Genomic DNA, 27,669 nt, shown 5'->3' on the forward strand with positions numbered 1-27,669 from the left:
ATTCAATAATGCCTACATATTTCAATCCAGGCAACTTTTCATAGAATATAACATCACATAAAGGTTAAAGAAGAGGCCAATTACTTTCGCTAGCCAGGCAAAAACTCCAGTCCCCAGAACTAAACATGTTTGCTGAAGTTTTAAACTCATAAATTATGTGTCTCATTTTAAGAAAATCCACTGGCAAGAAAATGCCCTTATAAAATAGATCAATTAAAGGGCAAATATTCATTTTTTCAAAAATAGATCAATTAAAGGGCAAATATTCATTTTTTCAAAGTAGTTCTTCAGCATACAGAAGGATTTGCTGTATCTTTCTTTAAAATAATTTTTTTTTCAAATAAGCTTTAGGAATATTACTCTATTTGAAAAAAAATCACTTAATCTCAATACTTTAGGACCATATCTTTTCCATCATATACAATTCACCTGCAAAAAATGGAATTATGGGTCAGTGCCAAAAACTGGCTATCAAAAACCACCTTCCACAAAGATTGAGAGCAGTGCTTTACCTTCCACAAATCTGCTCTTATTCCAGGACAAACCACTCTACCACCATGCCCAGAGAGTGCTGAATGATTAGCTGTGTTTCCAGGAAACCTGACTAACAGAACTGAAGGTGGAGAGTTCTCTTCACATGGTCATAGATAAGACTGGCTTCAGATTCAATTCAATTCAACAAATGTTAGCGAATGCTCCCATAAAAACAAACAATGAGTTCATTACTGGAGGAGCATGGTAGCAATACTGGTTGTCAGAGAACCAAAGCTTGATATTTATTATGCAGCATGGAAATGTGATGTGATAAATATGATAACATACATACACATATGTACATATGCACAATTAATGTGTATGTGTATGAATAATAAACATCCAAATGTAACTAGAAACATCATTATTACTCCCTAGTAACTCAAAACTTGAAATAATTCAAACAAAGCAAATAACTTTGAGGGAAAAAAAAGTAAAATGTTCAAAAAAGGGTAGCACAACTTGGGACTTTCATTTTCATGACACATCATGTAGGATATAAAAATGTTGTTTTTAAATGTCTTACCTTATTTTATCTATTAAGACAAATGATATCTTCATTCACAAAATACATAACACTTCAATAAAGATACAGTAATTTTGAAAAATATTCCATAGAAAAAACATTTTTTCTTGTTGGATAAGATAGGGGTATACTGGTAAGTGTTTAACAACCAGCTTTCTGAAAAAAAATGTATGCTATGCGAGACACATTTTTAAGTTGAGTCTGCATTATGAACATTTTCTCTATAACTTTCTTAAGTCTAGGCAATTAACAAAACAATAAATCAAGCCTTGAGTTGTAGCATTTGCAAATTTCCCAGGTGCAAATGCTCACACTGAAAACTTAATAGTAGCCTCTCATGAGCCAATTGTAGCTGGCTCCAGCAAACCCTTGAGACCTAGACCTATACCCTAACCAATCCAATTTCAAATTAATGGGTGTTCACTATACCATAAACACACACACACACACACACACACACACACACACCAAATTGCCTTAAAATATTCCCAGATATTAACCCTTTTATTGATATCATGGAAACCTTGTTTTTTTTTTTTTTTTAGCAATTTGATTATCTGGATTCAAATCATAGATTATATCAACAAAATAAGGCCAACAGACTCAAAAATATATACTAAAAAGAAAAAAAACAATAGGACAAGTCCAAGAGTATAAAAAAGTCTAAGAGAAGGGAAAAAAGGAATCAGAAAATACTTTAAAGAGGATTCAACCAAGTAACAGAAACCAATAAAAGAGAGACATCAAAAAGGAATGGAAGTAAAGGAAACCAATAATTTCAGTTATGTACACTCCACAAATTTTGTAGGTTTTGCTAACATACTGGACAACAAATCGTTGATTAACAACCTGAAAGCAAAACAGTAAAAGGAGTTTTGGCCAAGATTATCTGTTATTGAAAATGTATGCACGTCTATTTACGTACAATGCACCGTGAGGTTGACAGTGTCTTGCGCCTCTCCTACTATGTTTTCTGCCACACAAGAGATTTGTTTTCCACTGTCATCAGATGAAATGTTAGTTATCTTTAAGGAGGCCGATGCCTTGCTTGTTTCATTCTACAAACGAATAAACAGAACAACAAAAAAAAAATCAATTGTTAGGAACCCCAAAGTGAAATGATTTTGTGTTTCCTCAGCTTGTAAAAGCAAGAAAAAAGAAAGTTCTAAAAGCTTCCCTGCCTATACCTAGCTCAGTCATAAAGTAAGGCATAAGAGAATTAATTTCACCTTTCCAGATGTCACATTCGCAGGTGGTACAGCTAAAATGCTCCTTTATTTGCCACTTACCTTTTTTCCAAGGAAAAAGACTACAAGGAGTTTGACTCACCTGGCTTATGTTGTCACCACGACCTCCCTGGGGATATATAGACTTTGCCATCTATGGGGTGTACATAAACTAAAATGCAAATCTGCTTGTATCACACAATCTGCACTGGTCTTTCTTGATTAAAAACAGATGGAAAATAAATGTAAGTCAAAACTCACTTTCCATTTCTATTTGTATTCTGGAAAATATTAAATGATGATCACCGGGTTTAATACTATCTCAAGTAGAAATATCGTGTGTCTGAATTATTACACAGCCGAACATAAACCTTACCATATGTTTGGAAACCAGATTACCGACTTCCCAGGATACATCAGGAGCTGGATGTCCTGATGTGTTACAAAACAATGTGATGGACTTCCCTTCCTCAACTGTGAAATTGGGAGTGATGAGATTTGCTGATGGCACAACTATAGAACAAGAAGGAAAAACAGTCACATACTTAAATAGCGGAATGCTATGGAGAAACAAAAGCAATAGAATAAACACTCCAATGAATTATCCAGCCCTTTGAAACTAATCATTTATATTTATGTTGAAATACAAAAAGGAGCCAAGTCCAAGAGTGTTACAGATTTAATATGGACAAAAATTACTCTGCCATAATTTTTTAAATTTCCCCTTTTTGTTATTATGAATTTGACCAACATTAACAAACACGAATGTTTCCCAAGACGAAGTACGGGGGGAAAATGTACTACAACTAAAGCCATGAATCTCCATTACAAACAACTGCTTTTGTACATTTCAAATTTAGCATGGTAGTTCCAATACTGCCCTGCTTATCTGTGCTCCTTTCTAAATTACATTCTCTCCCTTCTATTTTTTAAATTGATGCTTTTTTACTTCTTTCCTTCACTTTTTTTAGAATTACTATCCCCATTTCTCCACTGTCCTTCTAAAACTCTCCCTCTCAAAAAAAGAAAAAAAAAGAAAGAAAGAAATATGTCTCCCTTGTAACAAGTATAGTTACACAAAATACCACCACATGTTGGTCACATTTGAAAATATGTTTTATTCTACACCTAATCAGACCATCTTCTCTCTGCCAGGAGGTGAGAAGCATCATTTATGATAAGTCTTCCGGATTCACAGTTGGATATTGTTTTCCTTTTTCACTGTTTTCCTTTACAATGTTCTAGTCATTCTATAAATTGCTCATTTCACTCTGCATCAGTTCATAAAAGTCCTCCCATGTTTCTCAGAATCTTTCCCATTCATCATTTCTTAAAGTGCAATGATATTTCTTTACATCATCTATCATAATTCAGTCAGCCATTCCCCAGTTGAAATCTGTCTTAGTTTCTGAATATACCTTTTGGCAACAACACTTTACAAAATGCTTGTAAAGACTGTTACAGAATAATACATTTTGCTTATCTGTGCCTCATACTAATATTCACTCATAAAATATATGTTGATTAAATTGCATGTCTCTTCCCTTCTCCTTTCTCCTGTATTTTTTTTTCAAGAACATTAAAATCCTGAGGTTCTTTAGAACAAACCTATGGGGGTTGAATTTCTTCAACTGAAAAGTGTGAGTATTTGACTACATCTCTTCCAGCTTAGATATTCCATGATTCTATGGTTCTAAAATAAAACATTTAATGAGCGTTCTCTTCTTTTTACAAGTAATGTTGGGGAAGTTGGGGACGGGATCAGGAAGGAGTTCACTTTTTTTGATTAGCTCCTCGTCAGGGACAAAAGGTCAAGGAGGGAGGAAGTGAGGGTGTCCTTGGACTTCTGGTTGGAAGGGCACACTTCCTTGAAATAGGAGAGCCGAGTCTCAATGACAGGCACCTGGGAGTGCTGGCGCCAGGAGGAAGGTGGCTGGAAGAATGTTCTGTTATCACTGGCTTTACACTGTGCACTCGGATCCCGAGTTGGACAGTGAGGCTGGAGTGGTAGTGGCTGGGAGTGCCACAGCAGCAGACAAAAGAGGTGGCTTAGTGTCTGAAGCCCATGGAGATGATGATTTTTCTCAACTTAAGGGACATGAAGATAGTCATGAGCAAGAAGATGAAGAAAACAGCAGACGCCTGGAAGATGATTATCCAGTGACTGAAAAATCTGAGACTGATGACCTAAAGGAATTTTCAGAACTGGAAAAGAGAGATCCCCAAGAGCTGGTTGCTTCCTTCTCTGAGAGAGTCAGGAACATGTCTCCTAATGAGCTTAAAAATCCCCTAGAGCCTCTTGGCAGATGTTCAAATCACCTCCAGGAAAAGATACAGAAATCATATGAGCCAAAGACAGTGGAAGAGATGGATATGGACTTTATCCAAAAGAAGAAGGAATTTTGAAAGTCCAGCTTCTATGAGAAGCTTTCCCAGTATTGTTTAATTGATGAGCTTGGCACCAATTATCCCAAGGATATGTTTGACTCCCATGGATGGTCTGAGGACTCCTCCTATGAGACACTAGCTAAAGCACAAAAGATTGAAATGGACAAGTTGGAAAAAGCTAAAAAGGAGAGAACAAAAATTGAGTTTGTGACAGGCAGCAAGAAGGGCACCATAACCAATATCCCCACAGAAAAAGTAAGTGGGATTCTGCTAACTCAGTGACAACAGTAGCCCAGCCTACCAACTTTACCACCGTAGCTACCCTGCCATACCCTCCTGTTGTCATGGTGCCAATCAGTGCTGGTGGTTCCAAGACCACAGTCCTCTCAGCTATAGGTACCATTATGAAGAAAGCCAAGCAACAATAAACCTAGTTAGACATACTTCTTGTTGAGGGACAGGAAATGCTACTCCAGGATCATGCCAAGATTATGATTCCAAGATGTGGAATGCCCCTTGGACATGGTACCCCATGCACTCACTGAACAAAGGCTCTCCAAAGAGTTTCCCATCAACAAGAGATGGGTTTCTGTCTCACCATCCCTGACAAAACATTCTCTTTCTAGTACTAGTGAGAGAATCTGTAGCCTAGTCATCCAGAAAGACCCTTGTTACCTATTGGGGGTATTAGAGACTGCTTATAGCCATGTTAATTTGGCATCCATTGCTCTATTAAAAGTGCTATATCAATATTAAAAAAGAAACCCTTCTACATCAAAAGAGTTTCAAAATCTTGGATGACTGGAGATTACTAATACTGAATGAGCTTTTAGTTCCAAGACATTTTTCAGAAATATTAATCATATACCATCTTTTCTTTTGCATTTCCATACCAGATTCTACTAAAAGAGAAAGATGTGACACATGTCTAATCCAATCCAACAAGCATTTATTAAACATCTATTATGCACAAGGCCTTGGGCCACAATGATAAAATAGCACCTGGCTGCAAGGGGCTTACATTCTATTGGGTAGGTAAATAGATCATTCTATACATGATAATTTGAGCAAGAAGGAGAGTACTCTAACAAATACAAGAATCAGAAACGGATTCCCCTATAAGGTGGCAGGTGAGATGAGCTTTAAAGGAAACTAGAAAATGTTCTGCAGAGGAAGTTGGAAAGGCAGGGCCAGGAGAGAGGGAAGCTATCTGTGTAAAGGAACAGAGATGGAAAATAGAATACCAAGTTCAAAAAACAGCAAGAAAGCCAGTTTTCTTGGAAAGGAGGATGCATGGAATTAATTTTCATTTAGCTTGAAAGGTACCAGAGTCAGATTATGAAGGGATTGAAAAACCCAGTCAGGGAGTTTGCATTTTACCTTACAGGTAAGAGGGAGTCAATGGGGGTTCTCAAACAGGGAAATGACAAAGTCAGACTTGTGCTTTAGGAAGATCATTTTGGCAGTTTGAGGATGATATCTGGGAAGGGAAATACTGAAGGCTAGGACTCTTATTAGGTGGCTATTAGAGTAGTCCAGGTAAAACGCAATGAAGACCTGAACTGAGGTAGTGCTTATGTGAGTACTGTGAAGTCATATGTGAGAGATGCAATAGAGGTAAAAATAAGATTTGGTAACCTATTTCAGGATATATGGGCTGAGGGAAAGTGAGGGGTCAAGGACAACACCAAGGTTGTACATCTGGGAGCCTGGAAGAATGGTAATGCCTTTAATAGAGATGATAGTTGAATCCATGGGAGATGATGAATGAGATCACTAAGAGAGAAGGAACAGAGAGAGAAGAGGGCTCAGGGTAAAACTTTAGGGGAACTCTATGGTTGGGTGGAAGGCACAGATAGTAATCCAAGAAAAGAAACTGGAGAATGGACAGTTAAGGAGGAAGAAAACCTGGAGATTTCAGTGTCACAAAAACCCCAGAGAAGACATTCTTTCAGAAGATCAAGAATGTCAAATACTACAAAAAGATGAGAAGAGATGAGGACAGATATTACAAGGAAGAGGCCTTATCTTAACTATGTAACATACCCAGTACAGCACCTAGAAGGAGCAGATACACAGAGAGCCTTACTTACTCCTCAACCTTCCTGCCAAAGCTCCCTTCCCTTTTGTGCCTCTTGGATGAAATCAGACCCCTTGATTCCCATCCTTATGGGAGGGAAACTAAAGTCCCTGCTGTACTCCTATCCTGGGGTCCACTCTGCCTTCCTAATAGTAGCAACATTCACACAGCTTGAATGAACAGGAAATCAACTGCCATAAGGCTTCTGGTAGGAACAACCACCAGGCCTTTCCATTGGCCAGGCCACATAGTCATCTGCTTTCTAGGACCTAAGGACCCCCGAGTCTCATGATCTGTCCTGCAGCTATATCCTTTGTACTTCTATCTGCCTTACAGCAAAAACCTTTTACTGTGTTGTCTCCCCCAATTAGAATTCGAGCTCTAGAGGCAGCCAGGTGGCACAGTGAATAGAGCCCTGGATTCAGGAGGACCTGAGTTCAAATCTGGCCTCAGACACATAACACTTACTAGCTGTGTGACCCTAGGCAAGTCGCTTAACCCCAAATGCCTCACCAAAAAATTAAAAAAAAAAAGAATGTGAGCTCCTTAAGAGCAAGGACTCATTTTTCTATTTGTATCTCAAGAACTTAGCATGGATTTGGTATACAGTAAGCACTTAATGAATGTTTTTTTCATTCATACTTTTTTTTGTTGATCCATTCATTTACATCATGAATAAAGCTGCATCAGCACCCAAAAGGAAAGTTATTTTAAGGCGCTTGTACCCCAAGTGAACAAGCTCATTTGCAAAAGAAAGCAAGTCATTTCCTACAACTGCAGAAAATGAAACAAACATTTTTATGTTTCAAACCTTGCTTTTCTTTTTTAATAGCACTATAATAGCACTATAGTAAGCTGGCATGAACAAATCATTCTATGAACAGATTGAATTTCTATATTATTCAAAATTACAAAAGAGTTATAGGTTATTTAAATGTAAGTTAAGTCAAAACAAATTTAATAGTATACCAAATTATAGCAGCCAAGTAAACTACAACTTGAACACAGAATAAAAACAAATTTTGAAGTGTATTCACTCAGGTTGCCAGGTCTCACAAAATACTGTGATATGACAGTTAAGGAAGACATGATCCAGAGGCCACAAAAAAATAATACAGGCCCAAGGACAATTAATTTATTGTCATTAACATTCATTTGGCTTTTTCAGATCCTTCTTCACATTATTATACACTGAAAGCCTTCTATAAAATGAATATTTGAGAGGATTTTGGGGGTCAAATTTTGGAGGTCATCATAGTCCACCACTCCGAAGGATTACATCTGGGCATTCCCTCTAAGCATATACGTTCCCATTCATGCACGCTGACTCATCTTGCGTGCCCTCCCATAATTCCATCCCAGGCAGTCCATCTAAAGTTCCAGGAGCTTTCCTTGCATTCTCTTCTCACTGGATGAATGACAATGGAGCCAGGGAGCTATCCAGGAAGCTTTGTTGGCAATGAGCAGATAGAGCTCAGGGCTTACAGTCACTGAGACCAGAGTTCAGATCTGACAGTGTGACTTTGGACAAGTCACTTCACATGCCTGCCTTGGCTTCCTCAACTGGGGATAGTAACAGCACCTAGCTCCCAGGGTTGTTGTAAGCATTAAATGAGACAATATTTGTAAAGTGCTTAGCACAGTTGTCTAGCACTTATTATGCATTTTAATAAGTGCCTGTTTCCGTCCTGTCCGGCAGTTATCCCTCACTCTTACTATGTGACCATCCCATCTTTATTTTTCCAGTCACATAATTCTTTAACGTCATCCTTTTTACAGCAGCTTTCCCAGATAATTCCTCAACCGTAAGATGTTTTAGCTTACTCACACTCACTACGCATCATAACTTAAATAGCTTTCTAAAAGACTCTGTGCTATATAATATGACTAATTGGCAACAGTTCTACACCGGCTAAGCTATGCCTCCAGTTCAGTTTCTTGCCATTACATAGGGTGAATTTTGCTGGATTCTTCCATTCTTCCTCCCTCTAGGGAGGATACAGGACAGTTTACGAGACTAAGAGTTCGTGGGTTTCATATAGGCTAAAATGGGTTCTGTGACTCAGTAGAACATATTCTAGCAGGGGTGGTTCTATCTATTAGCATATGGATTCCAAAGCAAGAAGAAGAAATGTCCATACCGGGTTGCTGTTTACAAAGTGACCAATTCAATTGTCAGCAGAATGGGATCTATTCCTTGAAAATGATACAGCAAAGTTGAGGAAAACCCAGGGAGAAAAAAAGTCATACACATAGCATCCTTATTGAGGTACCCTAAAACATAAACTTTAGTTTTGTCTTCAGTCTTGAGCTTCTCCTTTCAAAATCCCTAGGCAAGCTTTGTTTTTCCTTTCCAGGCCAAGTCTCAAGCTTGCCATAGCAATGGTATGACATGCCCACAATCTAGGAATTTGTTTTCTTTTTCTGCAGCTTCCTTTGGTGAAAGGAGGGGCAGGGAGAGAGGAAATGGGAAGGGGCCAGGGGAATCTTTGGGCTTGTTTGTTTTATTTTTAATCATGGCAAAATTGTACCATCCTGCCCTTGCAGTTTCCAAAGGAAACTTGATGCAAAGTTGGCAAAGCCTAGATTTTTTAAATGAAAAGTCTTCCACAAATGAGTAAGCATCTGACTCATGCTAAATCTTCAACATTAATGTTCTGGCTTAAGATTCAGTAATGAAAAAAATCTGTACTTGAAATATCACTCTAAGTTTAATTAGTTCAATAAAAATGAATTGAGAGGCATTAATAAGAAAGGCAGGATGAAAAATTTGCCAGGCACCACTTCCTTGCCTAATAAGATTTGAAACTGGCACAAGTACACAATAAAAACCCAAGCAATTCTTCCCAAGCTTTCTGCTCTTACCGTAACATGATCCCAACAATAAGCATCATGGATCTCATTCATTGTACTCCATGAAATTTTACTTCTGGAGATAAAAGTGGACTAGCCTCACAAATAGATACTTTGGTGTTTTCTTTCTTATGCCCTGGATTTTCCTGCCACATTATACTACTCTTGAAGACCTCATCCATCCCAACAAATATTTACTAAAAACCTGCTATGTGCAAGATACTATATTAAATGCCAGGGATGCAAAGAGAGACTGAAGGAGTCCCTGCCATCCAGGAGCTCATTGAATCAAACAACTGTGACAACAATTTACATTTATATGGCACTCAATCTACAAAGTGTTTCCTCACAACAACTCTCTGAGCTAAGTGGGGCATGTGTTATTGCTTCCATTTTTACAGATAACTGAGGGTCAAAGATTTGCCCAACACCATGGAGCTCCTATGTAAAAGTCAGAACTCAAACCCAGGTAATTCTAATTCCAAATCCAGTGCCCTTTCCATCATAGCCCAATGCACACTCCATGTCCAACACAATATAATATGCATACACAAAATCCATATCCAAAAATGGGAAAATGTCATTATTTACTATCCCACTAACAAGTTATTATAATAATCTTCATCCGTAAAAATGAAGAGAGATGAAGTAGTTACCTAACATTCGAGCTCTCACATTGATGAAGTATAATCAGAGATAATGTACTGCAGTGGATAGAGAACCAGCTTCAGGACCCAGAAGACTTGGGTTCAAGCCCTGCCTCTGATACATATTAGTTGTGTAACCCTGGGCAAGACACTCAATCTTGGCCTCAGTCTCCTCATCTGTAAAACAATGCAGCTGAACTCCATGACCACTAAAGTCCCTTCCACTTTATTAACTGACAGCTATCATTCCTGATAACCTTTATAAGAATTGGTTTGATGGTAATTCAAGTAAGTCTCTGAAGTTTTGAACTAGCCCTTAATTGCAGAGAAGAGAAAATATAAAGAAGAAAGGATTCTTTAGAGGAAGAATGCAGATCACGCCCGTGAGAGGCAGCATGGCATAGGCAGATAGAGATTTGTCAAAGTCAAGATTACCACTTTAATTCCGGTTTCTGCTAATATGCTGTCTAAGAGACCCTGAACAAGTCATTTAATCTATTAGGGATCTAACCAGTGGTGTCAAATTCAATTAGAAACAGATCCTCTGTAGGCAGCACATTAACTTAGAAAATCACAAATGAATATTATCTATGTTGTGCTGTATTTTTATTTCTTTTGTTACACATTTCCCAACTACATTTTCATCTGGTTAGAGCTGACCCCAGGAGTTTTGTGCCCCATTACCAAGCATCTGACATCCATCCTCTAAGCAACCCTCTAAGACTAAGTTTCAGAAAAGATACCAACCTGCATTGGTAGGGGGCATTTACGCACTACAGAGTTCCCTATTCCAGTGAAATAACAAGTCTACTCACTACTCCTTTCTCTGTCCTGGATCCATAATCAGACAGATAAATAACTGAAGTTAACAGAACATGCATTGCCACATCTTTTTTAACCTGGTGTCTGTTTCTGCACTAAAATTGGGCTGCTGGATTACATATCTACTTGCCCCTGCTTGCTATAACATTCATGCAGGGTGCTGCTAAGAAACAGAATAGCAGCAGTACTTTGTCCTAAGTAGAGACCATTCCAGGGAGTGTTGTTAGAATAACACTTAACAAGACTTTGGAGAACTGAGAAGAAAAAAACCAAAGCTTTCCTTACCTAGGGGAAGGTTAGAACTGTAGCCAGAGAATGGAAGAACTGCCAGGGAGCACTAAAAATGGGATGACTCTGCTAGGATAAAAATATTCAGGACATAGATATCTGCAAGACTGAGGTGAAAAGGAATACCCAAAATTTATATTCAGCATCCAGAAAACCTTAAGTGTCGAATGTTATTGTCTTATGTCCCAGAGCTAAATGGATCAGATGAGATCACATTTGGAAAGTGCTTAGCACAGAGAGTTGACTAACAGACAGAGTTTAAAGGACTTGGCTAAGATCAAATAGCCACTCTTTGTTGAGGCATGATTTGAACCTGGTGTTGCTAGGTTCAAAGCCAGTTCTCTCTCTATTGTGGTATGCTGCCTCATTTTGTATTTATTATGTATACACTCACATGTATTCATGCTGTTTCCTCCATTCTACTGTACACTGTGGCTTAGTGATTAGTGGCTACTTAGAATACTCACTACTAATTCTTCTGCTACAAAAAAAAAAAAAAAGGTGGAGGGAAAAAGTTCCCATTTTATATGGGGCTGGAGAGAGGGGAGGTCCACAAATGTGGAACACTGCATATATTGTCAGGTTTTTTTTTTCCATTGTATTGATTGGTTTTACTGATTATTTGCCTTTTCTTTCTCTTTTTATTATTTCTTTTAAAATATTTTTTGGTATAAGGGCTGGTCCTCTGGAAGGGAAAGGGAGGATACAGAGCAAAATTTAGGCAATGAGAAATCAAAAGATATCAATTCAAATGTATCTTTTTTGTTTTTTAAGGGGAAGGCACTTCTGCTTATTCTAGTCCTCTATATCAACCTAAAAAGGAAGCAGTTCCTAAAATGTAGTGGAACAGAATGGGGTGCAACAGAGTAGGGTTCTTTTGGTGGGGGGGTTAATTAAGTAGACACAAGAATGGGGAGACCAGACATCTATTCCTCTCGGTTTCTCAAAATGTGACTTTATTATTTTGTTTGAAGTAAATTGCCAAGTTAGATTATAGAATTGTATTTAAACATAGGCATATAAACATTTTACAAAGGCAAATTACAAATTATTTATTATAATTGTAATATTATAAAATAATATAATTATAAATTATTTTTGGACAATTTTTAAATTTTGGATTATACATCACTCTGTTCCCCTCCACCCCCATTCTTTTAATTATTTGAGAGAAGGTTCTAATTTTCTAATATCTGTAGTTTTTTTAACCAATAAGAAACTGAGGTTCCAACAATCCATATTATTTTAGTTATTAATGTAGCACATCAATTCTCCCCCTAGTATTTAATATCAAGTGAGACAGCATGGCATGGTAGATAGAGATTTGGCCATGAAACTAGGAAGACCCAGGTTAAAGTACATACTCTGACCTATGCTGGTTGTGTGACCTTGGGCAAACATTTTATCACTTAGTACTCTAGGCAATTCTCTGCCCATACATCTCAAAGAAGGTGCCAACTTGACTTAGAAGAAAGAGTTTCCTCATCAGGGAATTCCCTACAGCAATGAAATCATAGGTTCAATGCTTATCTCTACTTAATACCAAGTACAAGCTACATTTATTTTTCATCTTGTTGGAATAGTAACGGATCACTGTTCTCTTTGTATTGGCTCTTCAGTCCATGTGTGGAAAATTATCAAGAGAAGTTTTGTGTATCTTGGATAATGCCTTTGCTTTTTAATTTCTTAAATAATTTATACAATGCTATCTACAATATGTCTCATCTCCTGACTCCCTAATGCTAGAGCTTGTGTAAAGAACTTAAACAAATAAACATTTGGATCTTTTGCTTCATTCTCATTAAAACCCAGCATTAAAAATCCATAACCTCCTTCACCAGTCTTCTGACTTCTTGGTATCTCCTTCAGTTTATTTACCTGCAGGAGAGAACTCTATCACTATGGTCCTTCCCACTGCCAGGAATTAAGCCAGAATGTGCTTGATCTATTTAGAATTGGCTGCTGAATACTTGGCTACAGAAAGGATTGGCTAAGTGTTTCCTGGGCTAAGTAAAAAAAAAAATAGCAAATTGCCTTTCTGATTCTATTTGTTAGCTTTATATAGAGCCTTCTTAGCTTATGTGACTAGTTTGATGACAGAAAAAACAACCAAGTAACTTCTGAACTGGAAAATTTAGAACATGAGTGTGCTGATTAAAAAAAAGTACTTTATTTGGTGTGTGATCATCAAAAGCAAAATACAGCAGTAAATGTCTATGCTCCTGAACTGCTTGCTTTGTTTAATGTGTGGACTGTGACTTCTGTCTCACATTTGGAACGATCTGTAAAAGCCTTTGGGGGGGAGAATCTTTTTTTTTTGCCTGCTACAGACATGATCTTTTGAGTATTGACCATAAGTTATCCTTAGCCCAAGAATCTAAGAAAGCAGTATTATTTATACTGATGAGATTTCCACATCAGGATTCATCAAAATAATGTTTTTCATTAGTCTACTATAAATACAAACAGAGCAGAAGTGCCATAGCTTCATTTCCTTGGTACCAGATAAAACAATGACATCTTTTTTATGAATGTGCTCAAGAGAAAGTAAGAGGCAACATGGTATAGGGCAGTGGTTCTCAAAGTGTGTTCTGAGGATATCTGAGGTCCCCAAGACTCTGTCAGAGAGCATACAAGGTCAAAACTATTTTCACAATATTACTGATGTTTTAATTTCTGATATAGTAAATATTGATAATATAACCAATATAAACAAAAACTTTGGTAGAGGTCCTTAACAATTTTGAAGAGTATAAAAGGTTCTGAGACTAAAAATATGAGACCCACTAGCATAAGGGATAGAGGCAGGACAATCATCAGGATAATCTGAGTTCAAGTTCCACCCCTGATACTTATTAGCTGTGTGACCCTGAGCAAGTCACTTGAAGCATTCAGTGACCCTGGGCAAATTTCTAAGACCATAAGTTACAAGTGAGTTAAAGGGTGAATCGGAGGTCCTTTCCCACTCTAAGCCTTATGAACCTATGATGCTTATGATATGCATTAGTGGGGTGAGTTTCCACACTGAGAATTCCTTATAGTAATGAAAATCAGATTGAGAAAGAGATATATGGAAGGGAAAATAAAAGAAAGCCAGAAAGAACAAGAGAGAGGGAGGGAAGAGTAGTGATGGATAGAACGCAAAGGGAAGGAAAACTGGGAGAGAGAGGTAGGGAAGGAAGGAAAGAACGTGGGGCAAAATCAAGTTATCAAATTATACTGTCAACCACAGTTTATGGTAAAAGTTAAACTTTAAAACTGAGTTTGAAAAATGCATGTAACCCAAGGGAACCTGTCTCTTGCCTATGCGCCTGTGAATAAACCTCTGCTGTCAATAATGGATGCATGTGCACATATGGCCTGTAGAGGCTCAATCCCTAAACACTAGTTCAAGGAATGTGATATAAATAATAGGGAGGACAAACTGAATTTATAGCTGACTTTCTCAAGGGCTGTTTGTTGTTTAAAAAATAACTGTTGTAGCTACACCCATCCACTGAATTACATCCTTACAGCCACTACGGGGCTATTATAATACCGAGTATAATTCAACTGAGTGTAAATGTATTTGTGATAAAGGTTGTTTTGATGCCAGAAAAGTTGCTCCATGTGGAAGATTAATGGCCTTCTTAAATATATTTGGAAGCTTCACTTCAGATAACATGATCTTGTATGTTATACTGCCCAATGAAGCCTTCCTCTAGATAGAAGTCCATGGGGGAATCAGGAAGAAAGGAAGGAAGGAAGGAAGGGAGGAAGGAAGGAAGGAAGGAAGGAAGGAAGGAAGGAAGGAAGGAAGGAAGGAAGGAAGGAAGGAAGGAAAAAGAAAGGAAGGAAGGGAGGGAGGGAGGAAGGAAGGGAAGAAGGAGTGAGGGAGGAAACAAGAATTTATGAAGTGCATATTATGTGTCAGGCACGGGAGCTAAGCACTTTATAAATATTACCTCATTTGATCCTTACAACAACCCTGGGACAGCATGATCCTCATTTTACAATTAAGGAAACTGAGGCAGACAAAGGTTAAGTAACTTCCCCAGGGTCATTCAGCCAGTAAGTGTCTGAGAAAAGATTTGAACTTAGCTAAGTCTTCCTAACTCCAGGCCCAGCACTACCTAGCTGCTTCTCAAAAAGTATGAAGTATAAAGATAATTAAACATTGTTCTTTGATGTGAAGATTTGCTCCTGATAACATAATTAAATGAAACCCTGAATGAGCTATTTCACAGATACACTGTATCTAATAAACATCTCCATTAAACAAACTGTAAGAAATAGAGAACCACTCTGTTTCAGTACAGATTTGCAATTATTTATTCCCTCATTACAACCTTAGGAACAGAAATGTGTGTGTGTGTATATATATATATATATATGTGAAAGAAAGTTGTTTGATTCCATGAAAATTCCTGAAACCAGTGTTCACAGCTGCTAGTTCAACTGGCATTGAAATGTGATGGTAATGTGTTTTGTTGTTTTATGATTAATAAAGTTTTTTTTTAAAGGTTCACAAGTGCCTTGTGGGGAAACATACCACAACATGTTTCTCTGCAGGGATAAATTTACAGCAATTCTCTATGGAAGACAGATATGTAAAAGTATTCTAGGTGTTTCTGACTGCAACTTATGGGAATGGCACTGCTTAAATCCCCCCTTAGGCTCTAAAGGGCATTAAAAAAAATGAAAGAAAAGACTTTATTTAGCAAAATTTGATGATGACAAATATAGAAAGCTAGTTAGCACACAAGGGGAAAAGGATGAATTCTTGAATGATCCAGAGGAAAGAATATGAATGTTTGATTCAGAATCCCTGGTTTCCTTCAAGACTCAGCTCAAGTGTCACCTTCTACATGAAGCCTTTCCTGATCCCCTCAACTTCTAATGTCTTTGTTCCCCAAACTACCTTGCATGGGGAGTCAGGTGGCACAGTGAATAAAGCACTGGGTCTGGAGTCAGAAAGACTAGAATTCAAATCCAGCCTCAGACAATTACTTACTATGTGACCCTGGGCAAGTCATTTAAACTCAGTTTGCTTCAGTTTCCTCATCCATAAAATGGGGATAATAGCAGCACCTACCTTTCCAGGGTTGTTATGACAATCAAATGAGATAATAATTGTAACGTGCTTAACATAGTGCCTGGCTCAGGTAAGTTCTATGTGTATGTTAGCTATTATTATTTTGATATTCATCTTGTGTGGGGATAAAGATAAGGACCTATATTTTCACTGATATTGTGAACATCCCAATGAGGAAATTCCATCTACCAATGTAGGCTAGCACCTTCCTATAACTTACGGTCACAGAAAATGGACTAGAGCACTGAAAGTTTAAATGGCTTGCCCTGGATCAAACAGCCAATCTTCATCAGAGGAGCAAGTAAGAAATTACGTTTCAGATCTATGTCTAGGAGAAGAGTTCATGATCAAACAAGGGATAGTGAGGATTACAAAATATAAATGGACAATGTTCATTATACAACATTAAAAAGGTTTTGCACAAACAAAACCCAGGCAGCAAAAATCAGAAGGGAACCAGGTAATGGGAAAAAAATCTTTGATACAAGTTTCACTAATAAGAATCTCATTTCTAAGATATATAAGGAAACTATTCAAATATATAGGAATGAGAGCTATTCCATAATTGATAACGATCAAAGAATAAGAACCAAAAGTTTTCAGAGGAAGAAATCTAAGCTTTCAATAGCCATAAAAAAATGTTCCAACTCACTAATAATTAGAAAAATGCAAATTGAAAGTAACCCTGAATTCCCTCCTTACTCTCATCATTTTGGCAAAGTTCACACACACACACACACACACACACACACACAAAGAGAATGACAAATGAGGAAGGAACTATGGGAAAACAGGCACATTGATGCACTGATGGTAGAGCTGTGAATTGGTACAGCTATTCTGTAAAGTAATTTGGAAATATGCACTAAATGGTTACTAAATTGTGTATGCCCTTTGACTCAGCAATACCATTACTAAATCTAGACACTAAAGATATCATAGGAAGTGGAAAAGGACCAATATGTACAAAAATATTTACAGCATTTCTTTTTGTAGTAGCAAACAATTGAAAATTAAAGGGGTATCTACCATTTAGGGAATGACTGAACGTATTATGGTAGATAAATACAATGGAATACTATTGTGCCATGAGATACATTAAAGGGGATATTTTCAGAGAAACTTTGGAAGACTTGTATGAACTAATAAAGAATGAAGTGAGTAGAACCAGTAGAATAATTTATACAATAATAAGAACAGCATAAAAAAGAAAAAAAACAACCATTTTGAACTAAGACTGGTCAATAAAATAACCACCCATGATTCCAGATTACTGATGATGAAACATGCAACTGACCTCCTGATAAAGCAGTAACGGACTTAGGGTGCAGAACGAGAACTATGTTTTTTACCCAATGAGGGAATTTGTTTTGCTTGACTATGAATATTTGTTACAAGTGCTTGGTTTTTTTTTTCCCTAATGGAGGAAGTGAGAGAGAAAATTAATTTTTGTTCATTGAAAAATAAAATTAGTTTTAACAATAAATATTTAAATGATAAATTTTTAAAAATATACTTGTGGCAAAGGTGATGGATTCAGGATGTGGAATGAGAGCTATGATTTTGGGACATTGCCAATGAGCCACTTTGTTTTATTTGAATATGCACATTTATAACAAGGGTGTCATTTTTCTTTTTCTTTTTTCAATTAGAGGAGTGGGAGAAAATTGATTTTTGTTCAGTGACAAATTAATTTTAAAAATAAATATTTAAATTGGAAATTTTAAAAATATGTATTTATGGAAAAAACTAGTTGTAAGGAGAAATAACTTTGCCATGATGAAAGACTTTAGAGTAAACTTTAAAAGAAAGGTTTCCGATATAAGACAGAGGGAAAGACAAACTCAGAGTCTGGGATAAACACTGCAAAACAGACCTTTGCTGCAGTTTTAAGAGTTTACAATATGCAAAATGCCAAGCTAGATAGAACTGTTCTGGGATTCACCTCTGTAATCTAACAGGAAATTTTCTGCATGTTAATGTCTGATTTCTTCAGCATAAATGTTTAGTAAATAGAATTTAAATGCACTCACTACAAGTACCCACTAGCCAATTTGTACAGTCTCTTTTTATAGTACCAAAGCTGGAACTGATAAAGCTAAATGAAGACTAGAAACACAAAATAAGACCTAGAACACCCAGACACTAGGCAGACAAAAGAGCCTGCCAAATCACACAGTACATTAAGTTTTATAGAGTTTCCCTCTGACAATTGTGAACACTGGCATTACTTCTGTATAAATGTGGATGCTAATAATAACAGCTCACATTTCAACAGTGCTTTAAAGCTTGCAAGACATTTTTTTTATACATTGTCTCATTTAAACCTCACAAAAACTCTGCAAAGTAGGTAAACTACTTTGGTACTACAGATGGTAAACAATCTCTATTTCACAGATGATGAAACTGAGGCTCCATGACTTGCCCTGAGGTCACGTAGTTAATAAGTGTCAGAGGTGGAATTTAAACCCAGATCTTCCTCACTCAAAGTTCATTAGTCTATCATTCTACCTTTCTATCAAACAGCATCACATTCTCACTGATAACTCAAAATGTATATTCCTACTGAGACTGGATATGAAGTGTCAAGTGTGCGTTTAAGGGCTAAAGCATTTCATTTCCACATATAGAAGACCCGTCTGGTGTGTGTCGTTATTTGCTAATTAATTAAACGGAAATCTTTTCTTTCAAATCTAAAACCCTAAATAAGCAGTTCACAAACTTTTTCAATCTCAAGATCCCTTTACATTCTTAAAAATTACTGAAGACCCCAAAAAGCTTTTGTTTAAGAGTTATATCTATTGTTATTCTCCATTATTTGAAATTAAAATGTCTTCATATTGTGATGAAAATAGTTTTGACCCCACAGTTCCCCTGAAAGCCTCTTAAGGAGTCCCACATATCCCCAGATCACACTTTGAGAACCTCTTCCTTAAATTATTAATTTTTTTAGTAGTATCCCGAGATATTCTAGAATTTTAAATACATTCACTGCAATTCTCCCCTGGGCTCATTCTCCTTCCCTGGAGGTTTTTGAAAGTAGGAGAGAGAGATTTGTTGGGGGGATTTAACAATTCCCTTCTCTATAACAAAATGGCCTCTGAATAATAAACATTAAGGAGACTTATACAAACATTTTCACCAGCTTCAAGACTAAAATCAAATAATGTGAACCTGGGGCAAAATGGGCATCATGATATAGGGGACTTGGGGGGGTCAGACAAGGCAGGTTTGAGTGTGAACCTGAGTTTTCTCATCTGCCCAAGAGGGATACTACTACTTTTCATGGCCAACCTTGTAGGGTCATTGAGAGGACCAAATGTGAGTACCATGTTTGTAAAGCTCTGACTAACTGTAACTTGCTACATAAATGTAATTGTGTCACCATATTATGCCGCATCTCAGGAAATTGGGAATGGAGTTCAAATTCCCTCACTCCTTCCCTCTTGGTAGTGCATGTAGCAAAATTGGTCAGCAAATTGGTAGAAATTTGGACAACTGACTAAAAAGCCAGCTGACACAACACTGAACTTGTCAAACTTTTAGTCAACTTCCCTCCACAGTTCATCATAGTAGGGAGCAACCACCGTGGTATGGGTCAGAAAATAAGCTGTTAAAAATTAAAGAAAGCTGAGGCGAATTGCCAGGATAAACAATGCCCACTCTTACCCATTAGGAGGAGGTACCCCTGAAGGTTAACATGTGTCAACCCTCTGTCTTCAACCTCTGGCAGAAAAGCCTACAGGAAACTTCCAGAGTTCTGTTCTTTAAGTCCTTTTAGAGAAAAACCATCCCTTCCTTTGGTTTTCATTACAGCCTCACAGACTAACTAACCCTGAATATAAACATGCAATGCTGGCCTTATTTTAAAATAAAATTTCCCTCCAAACTCTAGTACTGGGGTTCTTAAACTGTGGTCCATGATGGATAGACTTCAGAAAGCCTGGAAACTTAGATGGGAGGGAAAATTACATATTTATTTTCTCTAATCTCTAGCTGAAATTTAATATTTCTTTCAATTATTTAAAAACTCTATTTTGAGAGAGATTCACCAGATTGCCAAAGGGGTCCATGACTAAAAAAATGATTAAAAACCCCTATACTAGGACTTGATAAAAACAAAGAATTAAATGTTTGTTATTTATTTCCCCAACTTATTTTGTAAGTTTTTTCCTTATGGGCAAAACTCACTTCTTAAATTCCTCTCTATTTCCCAAGGCACCTAGTATACTGTCTTGCATGTACTTTACCTTGAACATTCCACAGGAGTTTACAAATATACAAGTCCCCTTAGAATATAAAATCTTTGCATGTAAAAATATAACCTATTACACTAAATTGTTGAAGTTTTTAAGCTACGTCCCTGAAATACTCAAAGATTTTAAATTTATTTAATGGAATCCTCCCCTGAGATACTTCTCCTTCCCTAGAGATTTTTGAAGATAGGAGAGACTGATTTCCATATAATATATCATAATGCTCAATAAATATTTGTTCTTCAAGAATGCTAGAATACAATGACATATATGTGGGTGTTCACCCGTTGTGTATTCAGTTTCTGCATGTATTGATTTAATTGGACCTCCTTTAAAGGCTCAAAAAACAGGAATGGGGAACCTGCAGCCTCGAGGCCACATGTGGCCTTCTAGGTCCTTGGGTACGGCCTTTTGACTGAGTTCAAGTTTTGTGAAACAAATCCTTTTATCAAGTGGATTTGTTCTGTGAAGTTTGGATTCAATTAAAGGGCCGCACTTGAGGACCAAGAGGGCCACACGTGGCCTTGAGGCCACAGGTTCCCCACCCCTGAAAACTATTGAGGTGTGGGGGAAGAGAGACAGGAGGAAGGCATTCTTTTCTGGTTGTTTAAGTGGAAGCTGAATAGAAGATTTAAGGTCAACTAAGTAGAAAAAAAACCCGGCACTTAAAAGAAGAGATTTATGTAAGACCAGTATCCTATCAGCCAGATACAAGTCATCAAGCACAATTCTCGAGTCTGAGTACTCAGGCTGGATTTACCCATGCTATTCCTTCTGTCACCCAGTGTTTCTTCAGCATGACCTTACACCAACCTCAATATTGTTTTTTGTCCATATTAAATGCCTGGCTATGTTGATGCCAGCTAGTTTCTCTATATGGCACCAGTAATACTTAATTTCCTAAAGACATCAACATCACACTATACATTTTTTAATTGCAATAATCAGGTCTGTCATCCTTCCTTCTCATATCCAAGACAGCTAAGCCCAAATGAAAGGCAACTTTAACAAGCACTGGACAGAAAGTTTAATTACCGCAGTTGGGTATCTTCAGGTCTTTCAGAGCAATCTTCTGGTTGTTCTCATTTGTGCAGTATAAATCTTGAGTCTCTGAATTGGATTTAGTCTCTTGGAATGTCTTAATCCAAAGGATGTCACAAGAGCACTTCAATGGATTGCCCACTACAGTACTAAAGAAATAAAAAGGAAATTATATCAAGTTTTGTTTTAACTGCACCAGCATTCACAAAACACCATGTGCTTTATTAGTTGTATTGTTTTTCCTTGTCAGTAATTTTTAGATATTAATGTATTACCTATGTGGAAAAAAGGAAGTCTGGATATCGTAAATAGAAAGAACTAAATCTAAATGTTCAGGAAAAATTTTAAAATATAAATTATTTCACCAATAATTATCAAACTTCACTATGTGTTAAGCATTCCATCTTGTTGAAAATTAATAAATAATGTATAGTGAAAATATCTATCCCACTTCTATCTGCTAAAAAGTATAGCAAACAACATAAAAAAAACTCATGTGAAAACTGAAGTCAAAGAAAAAACTGAGAAACTTAAATAAGACTCACTAACTTAATCATCACTGTCGTATTTTTGATCACCTGTCTGTTGAATGTTGCTAAATTTGGAATATAACACAATTTGCAGACTGCATTATATTTACACAGTGTGTTAGTCTAAGTTTATATCACCCAATTAGCCTGTTTTTCAGAACACATAGTCCCACAGTCACCTAATGTAAGGGAGTTAGAGAAAAATGCAGCATGGAAAAAAAATCAAAGGCAATCACTAGAATTTATTCATTTAATCAATACATATTTATCAATTACCTACTGTAAAAAAAAAAGGCTAAACTAGGTATTCTGTTGTCTATTCTAGAGTACTTTACAAATGTACATATCCTATTAGAATGTAATCTCCTTGAGGGCAGGTACTGTTTATGCCACTCTTTGTGTCCTTGGTGCTAAGCCAATGCCTGGCATGTAATAAGTAATCAATAAATGTTGCTTGATTGGTTGATTGATTGATTATATGGGGAAACAAATCTAATGTATGAGAAAAATAGAGGCTATGGAACCCAAGTTACAGATCTATATAATCTATACAGAAGGAAGGAAAACCAAGGTTCTAGTCCTAACCTGTCCCCTCCCCCACCTGTGTGACTGTGGGAAAGTCGCTCCCTCTGTGCTTCAGTTTCCTCATCTATAAAATGAAAGTGATCTCTAAATTCTCTCTTACCACAAACAATGACTGTAAGTGTTATAAACCATAAAGAAGGTGGGGGATGTTGAATGTGTGCTATGACTAATCAAGGAAGTTTTCTTGAGACCGATGAGCCTTGACATGGATCTTTTGAAGAAATGGGAAGACTGACACAAAGGAATTAGAAGGAATCCCAGGAAGAAAGGGCAACATGACCTAATAAACAAGATCATTGGGTCATAGATTTAGATCAGGAAGGAATTTTGAAAGTTATCCAGTCCAGCCTCCTCATTTTACAGATTGGGAAACTGAGGTACAGAGAGATGGAGTAACTTACCAAAGGTCACACAGGTGGTAAGCAGAAGAGCCAGGATTCAAACCTAGAGGCACTGAAGCCAATTCCAGGTCAGAGGGGCTCTAATGGAGATTAACAGAATATGCATTTGGGGAGACAGAGTAGGAACAGTTGATGGAGGACTGGGTACCCAGAGTCCATTTGTAAATGCAACATTTTCTAAAAAAAAAAAAAACAAGTTCCAGAGAACCCCCTCTAAAGGTGCATCTGTTTTTACAAAAAGAAAAGGAAAGGAATAAGCCTTTATACAGCTCTTATTGTGTGCCAAGCAGTATGCTAAGTGCTTTTACAAATATTACCTCATTTGATCTTCATCACAATCCTGCAAAGTAGTTGTTATTCTTATCCCCATTTTAGAGCAAGGAGGTTAAGTGACTTGCCTAGGGTCACACAGCTAATAAGTATCTGAGGCTGGATTTGAACTCAGGTCTTGCTGACTCCAAATCCAACTCTCTATCCATTTACCTTCCTCTACGATAAAAGAGTCATAATGGTATAAAAGGTGTTACCAGTAAGGAAGAGAAACAGATGACTGTACCTGTGGAGTCACATAACAATATATAAAAACTCGGAGGATATTCTTAGAAGAAAGGAGTAAGGATTGTCAATGACTTGAGAAAAGATGAAAAGGATAAAAGGGGATCAACTGGTGATAAAGTGAACAGACAGAATCATGAGAGACACTTAACAACAAAAAAAAACTGAAGGGGGATAAATGAAAGGTAAGGGGCTTGGTTAAAATTTGGGGGAATCTCAGTAGAATGAATACTACCCAAATGATAGTGTTTGTAAAGTCTACTGACCCTTAACTGTTATAATTCCAAGAGCCCAAAGAAGGATTGCGTTAACCCTGATGATAAGATGAAAATGGCACTTGAATTTGTTCTGCTCTGTTACACAAATAACCTCTATGTAGTTTATATCATACTTGTATAGATCTGAACCAAGTGGTCTATGAAGGCTGAGATGACTATAGTTATAGAAAATAGTTTGGGGTTTTTTTTTTTTACAATTTTTACAATTACAATTACAATTAAAGGTCAAATTTTAACATGAAAAAATTTTTCAAGAAATTACTGCTTCAAGGGCAGTTCAATAGCAGAACAATTTTGGGGAATGGGGAAATTTTTTTCCACTACACATCTCTGCCCCCACTCCATGCAGTGCACACTTCAGGGCATTTTTATCCTAGTTTATCTTAGCCCTTTCAATTGTGTTCACTATTTTTTCCTTTATTTCTCCAGAATTTTTATCATAATCATAACATGAAAGAATCCTTTGCATTACTTTGCCAAGTAGGTGACAATTAAAAACTTGTTGAAGTTATGAGAGATTTCTACATTGGCTCCAGAAGAAAGTTAGCTCCCCTGAGATCAGGGGGTGTTTCATTTGAATCTTTGCATCCTCAGAGCCCAAGTGCCATGCACAGCCCCTAGAAGGTATTCCATCAATATCAGATAAATAGAATCAAATTAGTCTTCCTACCAGGGACCTGGGACCATAGCTATCTAAATGTTGGCAAGACTGGGAGGGGATTTAGCAAATGCAAACGCAAATGAAATACCACCACCAAGACCACACTTTCTAGAAAGGGAAAGCAAAACTTTGAAGATGCCCCTAGGGAACCCTGAGCTTCTTATGACCCAATCTAAAAGCCACTGTTGTGAATGAAGAGTTGCAGGCCAAGCCCTACTCTCCACCCAAATCTGTGGCCCTGTGGTTAATGTCAGACAGCTCCAAAGTAACTGTTTAAAATGGCCTCATTTAAAGTCACATTACCATAAATGGGATTCATTTTAAATAGACCACTGAGGATTGTAAATAAGCAGTTAAAGATTTTTCTTGTGGTTTTGTGTTGTTATTTTTTTCCTTGGCTAGTTCCCTTTTCCCCCAATAGCAATGTAAAAGGAGTAAATAAAACACCATTGTGGCCTGAAAGGTTATACACTCAATACAGCCTATCACACAATGTTTTAAACAGCTAAACACAAGACATAATTATTTGATTTGGGGGGATGCCCCCTACCCTCCCTCCTCAAAGCTTTCAAAAGAGAAGCATATCTACACCAAGAAGGGGAGGGGTAGCAGGGCAGGAGTGCTGGCTATGGAGTCAGGATGATCTGGGTTCAAAGCCTATCTTAGCCTCTTAGTAGCTCTGTGACCCTGCGCAAAGCACTTAAGCTCTCCAAGCCTATTTCCTCAACTGTAAAAATGGAGCATCTATCTGATAGGGTTGTTATAAAGATCAAATGACAGACTGCATTTGAAAGGTTTTACAAGCTTGAAAGCAATATAAGCAAGCCATTTTTCTTATTATCTGTATGACATTGGGCAAGTCAGTTCACCCCTCTAGGTCTCAGTTTCCTAATCTGTAAAATGATAAGGCTGGACTAGAGGGTCTCTAAGGTCCCTTTCAACTCATTAATAAATCTGTGATGTTATGATCTTTGGGGTACACCATAAGCAATAATGATGATACCTTGTATCTGTTTCCTGTCTCTCTTTCAAAGAATTGAGAGTCCTTCAAACTTGATCTCATGAGTCAATACTATATTTCTATGTTTTTACTACCATTTTACAGAGGATTCACTTTACATAGAAAAGCCATTCAGGTATTCAATAGAAAAAATAAGGAAACAATCCAGTCTCCTTCAACCCTTGCATAGAATTATCAATAGGCTGAGATTATGATTAGGTATTCTAAAAAAGCTCAAAAGAGTATAGATTTTCCTTTTTTTCTCTTGACTAGATTCACCACGTATTATGACCTACACAAAACATTGGATGCTTTTAAGTACACCGTTGCCAATTCCTATAAGAAAAAAAAAGTTTGTTTGAATAGATAACTCATTATGAAGTCTTCAATTTGTATTTACATGTCAAAATTCTTCAAGGGAAAGAGGAAACAAATAATTTTCAGGATAAGAAAAGACTGACTACAGGAATGTCTTTCAAGGACTATTTTTGAACATGATCTCAGAAGAACATCAATTATGAACAACCCAAAGCAATGAAAAAATACACTATGGGCAGAAGCAAACTGTGTTTTGTCACCATCAATAACTTGCATATAAGAAGTGATATAAAAACAATATTGAGGATATGTAGGACAGAAAAAGAAGGTGAATCAGTTGACTGATGACTGCCTGCCAGCAAACTAGCCCACTTACTCCACTATATCTATTGGCTGGCTTTGGAGAGCAGATCTTACTTCACCTTCCCAGCCCATCCAACCAACCTGCCATCTGACCATCTGTCTGCTGTGCCATCCTACTCCTTCCCAGCTGCACCAGAACTCTTCACATCAGACTTGAGACTTAGACTTCCATTCCCAAGGTCTTCCTAAATCCATGCTCCAGTTCCTAGGGAAGTTAATCTATTGATTTTTGGAGTTCCCACCCCTGGCGCCGTTCAAGTTGTCTGGTGACTATGTGTGATCAAATTAGCCCATTTAGCCCATTCTATCTACTGGCTGACCCAGACAACAGCCCATGCTTCAGTTGTTTGTTTGTTTTTTTCCTATCCAGCCAGTCATCAAGGACCTCTGGCTATCTATGTGCCCAGGTGTCCTGCTTCTTCCCACATAGATCAGCATCCTCTATAACAGACCTGAGACCCAATCCCCTTCCACTTTTCCAGAACAAAAGTCCCTTCCTATGTACATTGTCTTCTCCCTGCTCCGTGAGGGCAGGGACCATCTGTTTCATAATCTTTGCATACCCAGCACTTAGCCCAATGGCTAACCCTTAGTGAGTACTTAATAACTGCTTTTTCACTCATTCATATAGTAAGAATGGGAAGGTGGTTACAACCCCAAGTGCCACATGAATAGGTGCCCCCCCCAAAATACTAAAAGAGAAAGAAAGATCTCTAATTCATTTAACATGGACAAAAACAGCACGGCAATCTGTGTTATTGGAGGGGTGGGGTGAAGGGAAGAAAGTATCTGAGCCAATGAAATCATAGAATTATGGGTCCATCAAGTAGTTTAAAAGGATCTATGTGCCTCCCACGCCCCAACCCCAAATCTCTCTTCATAATGAGGCTAGAATCTCAGAGCATTGTCATCTGAGACATGAATCTGGAGACAGATTTGACTCCAAACAAAGTTCTATCTCTGGCATTCAATTTATAGGTGACATCATTTATTTGTGGAAACAGGTCGCAAATCTTTCTGCTCCTTGAAAGTACATAGAAACCAACAGAGCCTGTGAAGGGACTCAACTTCCATAGTACCCACAACATATAACATCTCTACCCTAGGACACAGCAATTATTCCCATCCAACAATAAGACACACAAAAAACCATCAAAACACCAGGAACAACCAGTTGATTCTGGAGTGAGAGTTCTTTGGACAAATATGCCCAGAGCTTCAAGCTCTGAAAAAATATCAGCAT

General features: G+C 37.4%; 1 protein-coding gene and 1 pseudogene across 3 annotated transcripts in view; one reads left to right on the forward strand and one right to left on the reverse strand.

The window, feature by feature from the left end:
- LOC114025659 (BDNF/NT-3 growth factors receptor-like) overlaps positions 1-27,669 on the reverse strand; it is a 412,069-nt gene that overhangs the window by 324,130 nt on the left and 60,270 nt on the right. For all 3 annotated transcript variants that reach the window (XM_027839136.1, XM_027839137.1, XM_027839138.1), the window contains exons 5-7: positions 21,730-21,884; positions 2,663-2,799; positions 1,986-2,118 (exon numbers count right to left, since the gene is read on the reverse strand). In XM_027839136.1, the coding sequence (XP_027694937.1) occupies positions 1,986-2,118; positions 2,663-2,799; positions 21,730-21,884 (425 nt within the window). The remainder of the gene's footprint in view (positions 1-1,985; positions 2,119-2,662; positions 2,800-21,729; positions 21,885-27,669) is intronic.
- On the forward strand, positions 4,179-5,102 carry LOC114026040 (annotated as a pseudogene).

This window comes from Vombatus ursinus, unplaced genomic scaffold (genome assembly GCF_900497805.2).
Source record: "Vombatus ursinus unplaced genomic scaffold, bare-nosed wombat genome assembly UNPS02014832.1, whole genome shotgun sequence".
Classification (NCBI taxonomy): Eukaryota; Metazoa; Chordata; class Mammalia; order Diprotodontia; family Vombatidae; genus Vombatus; species Vombatus ursinus.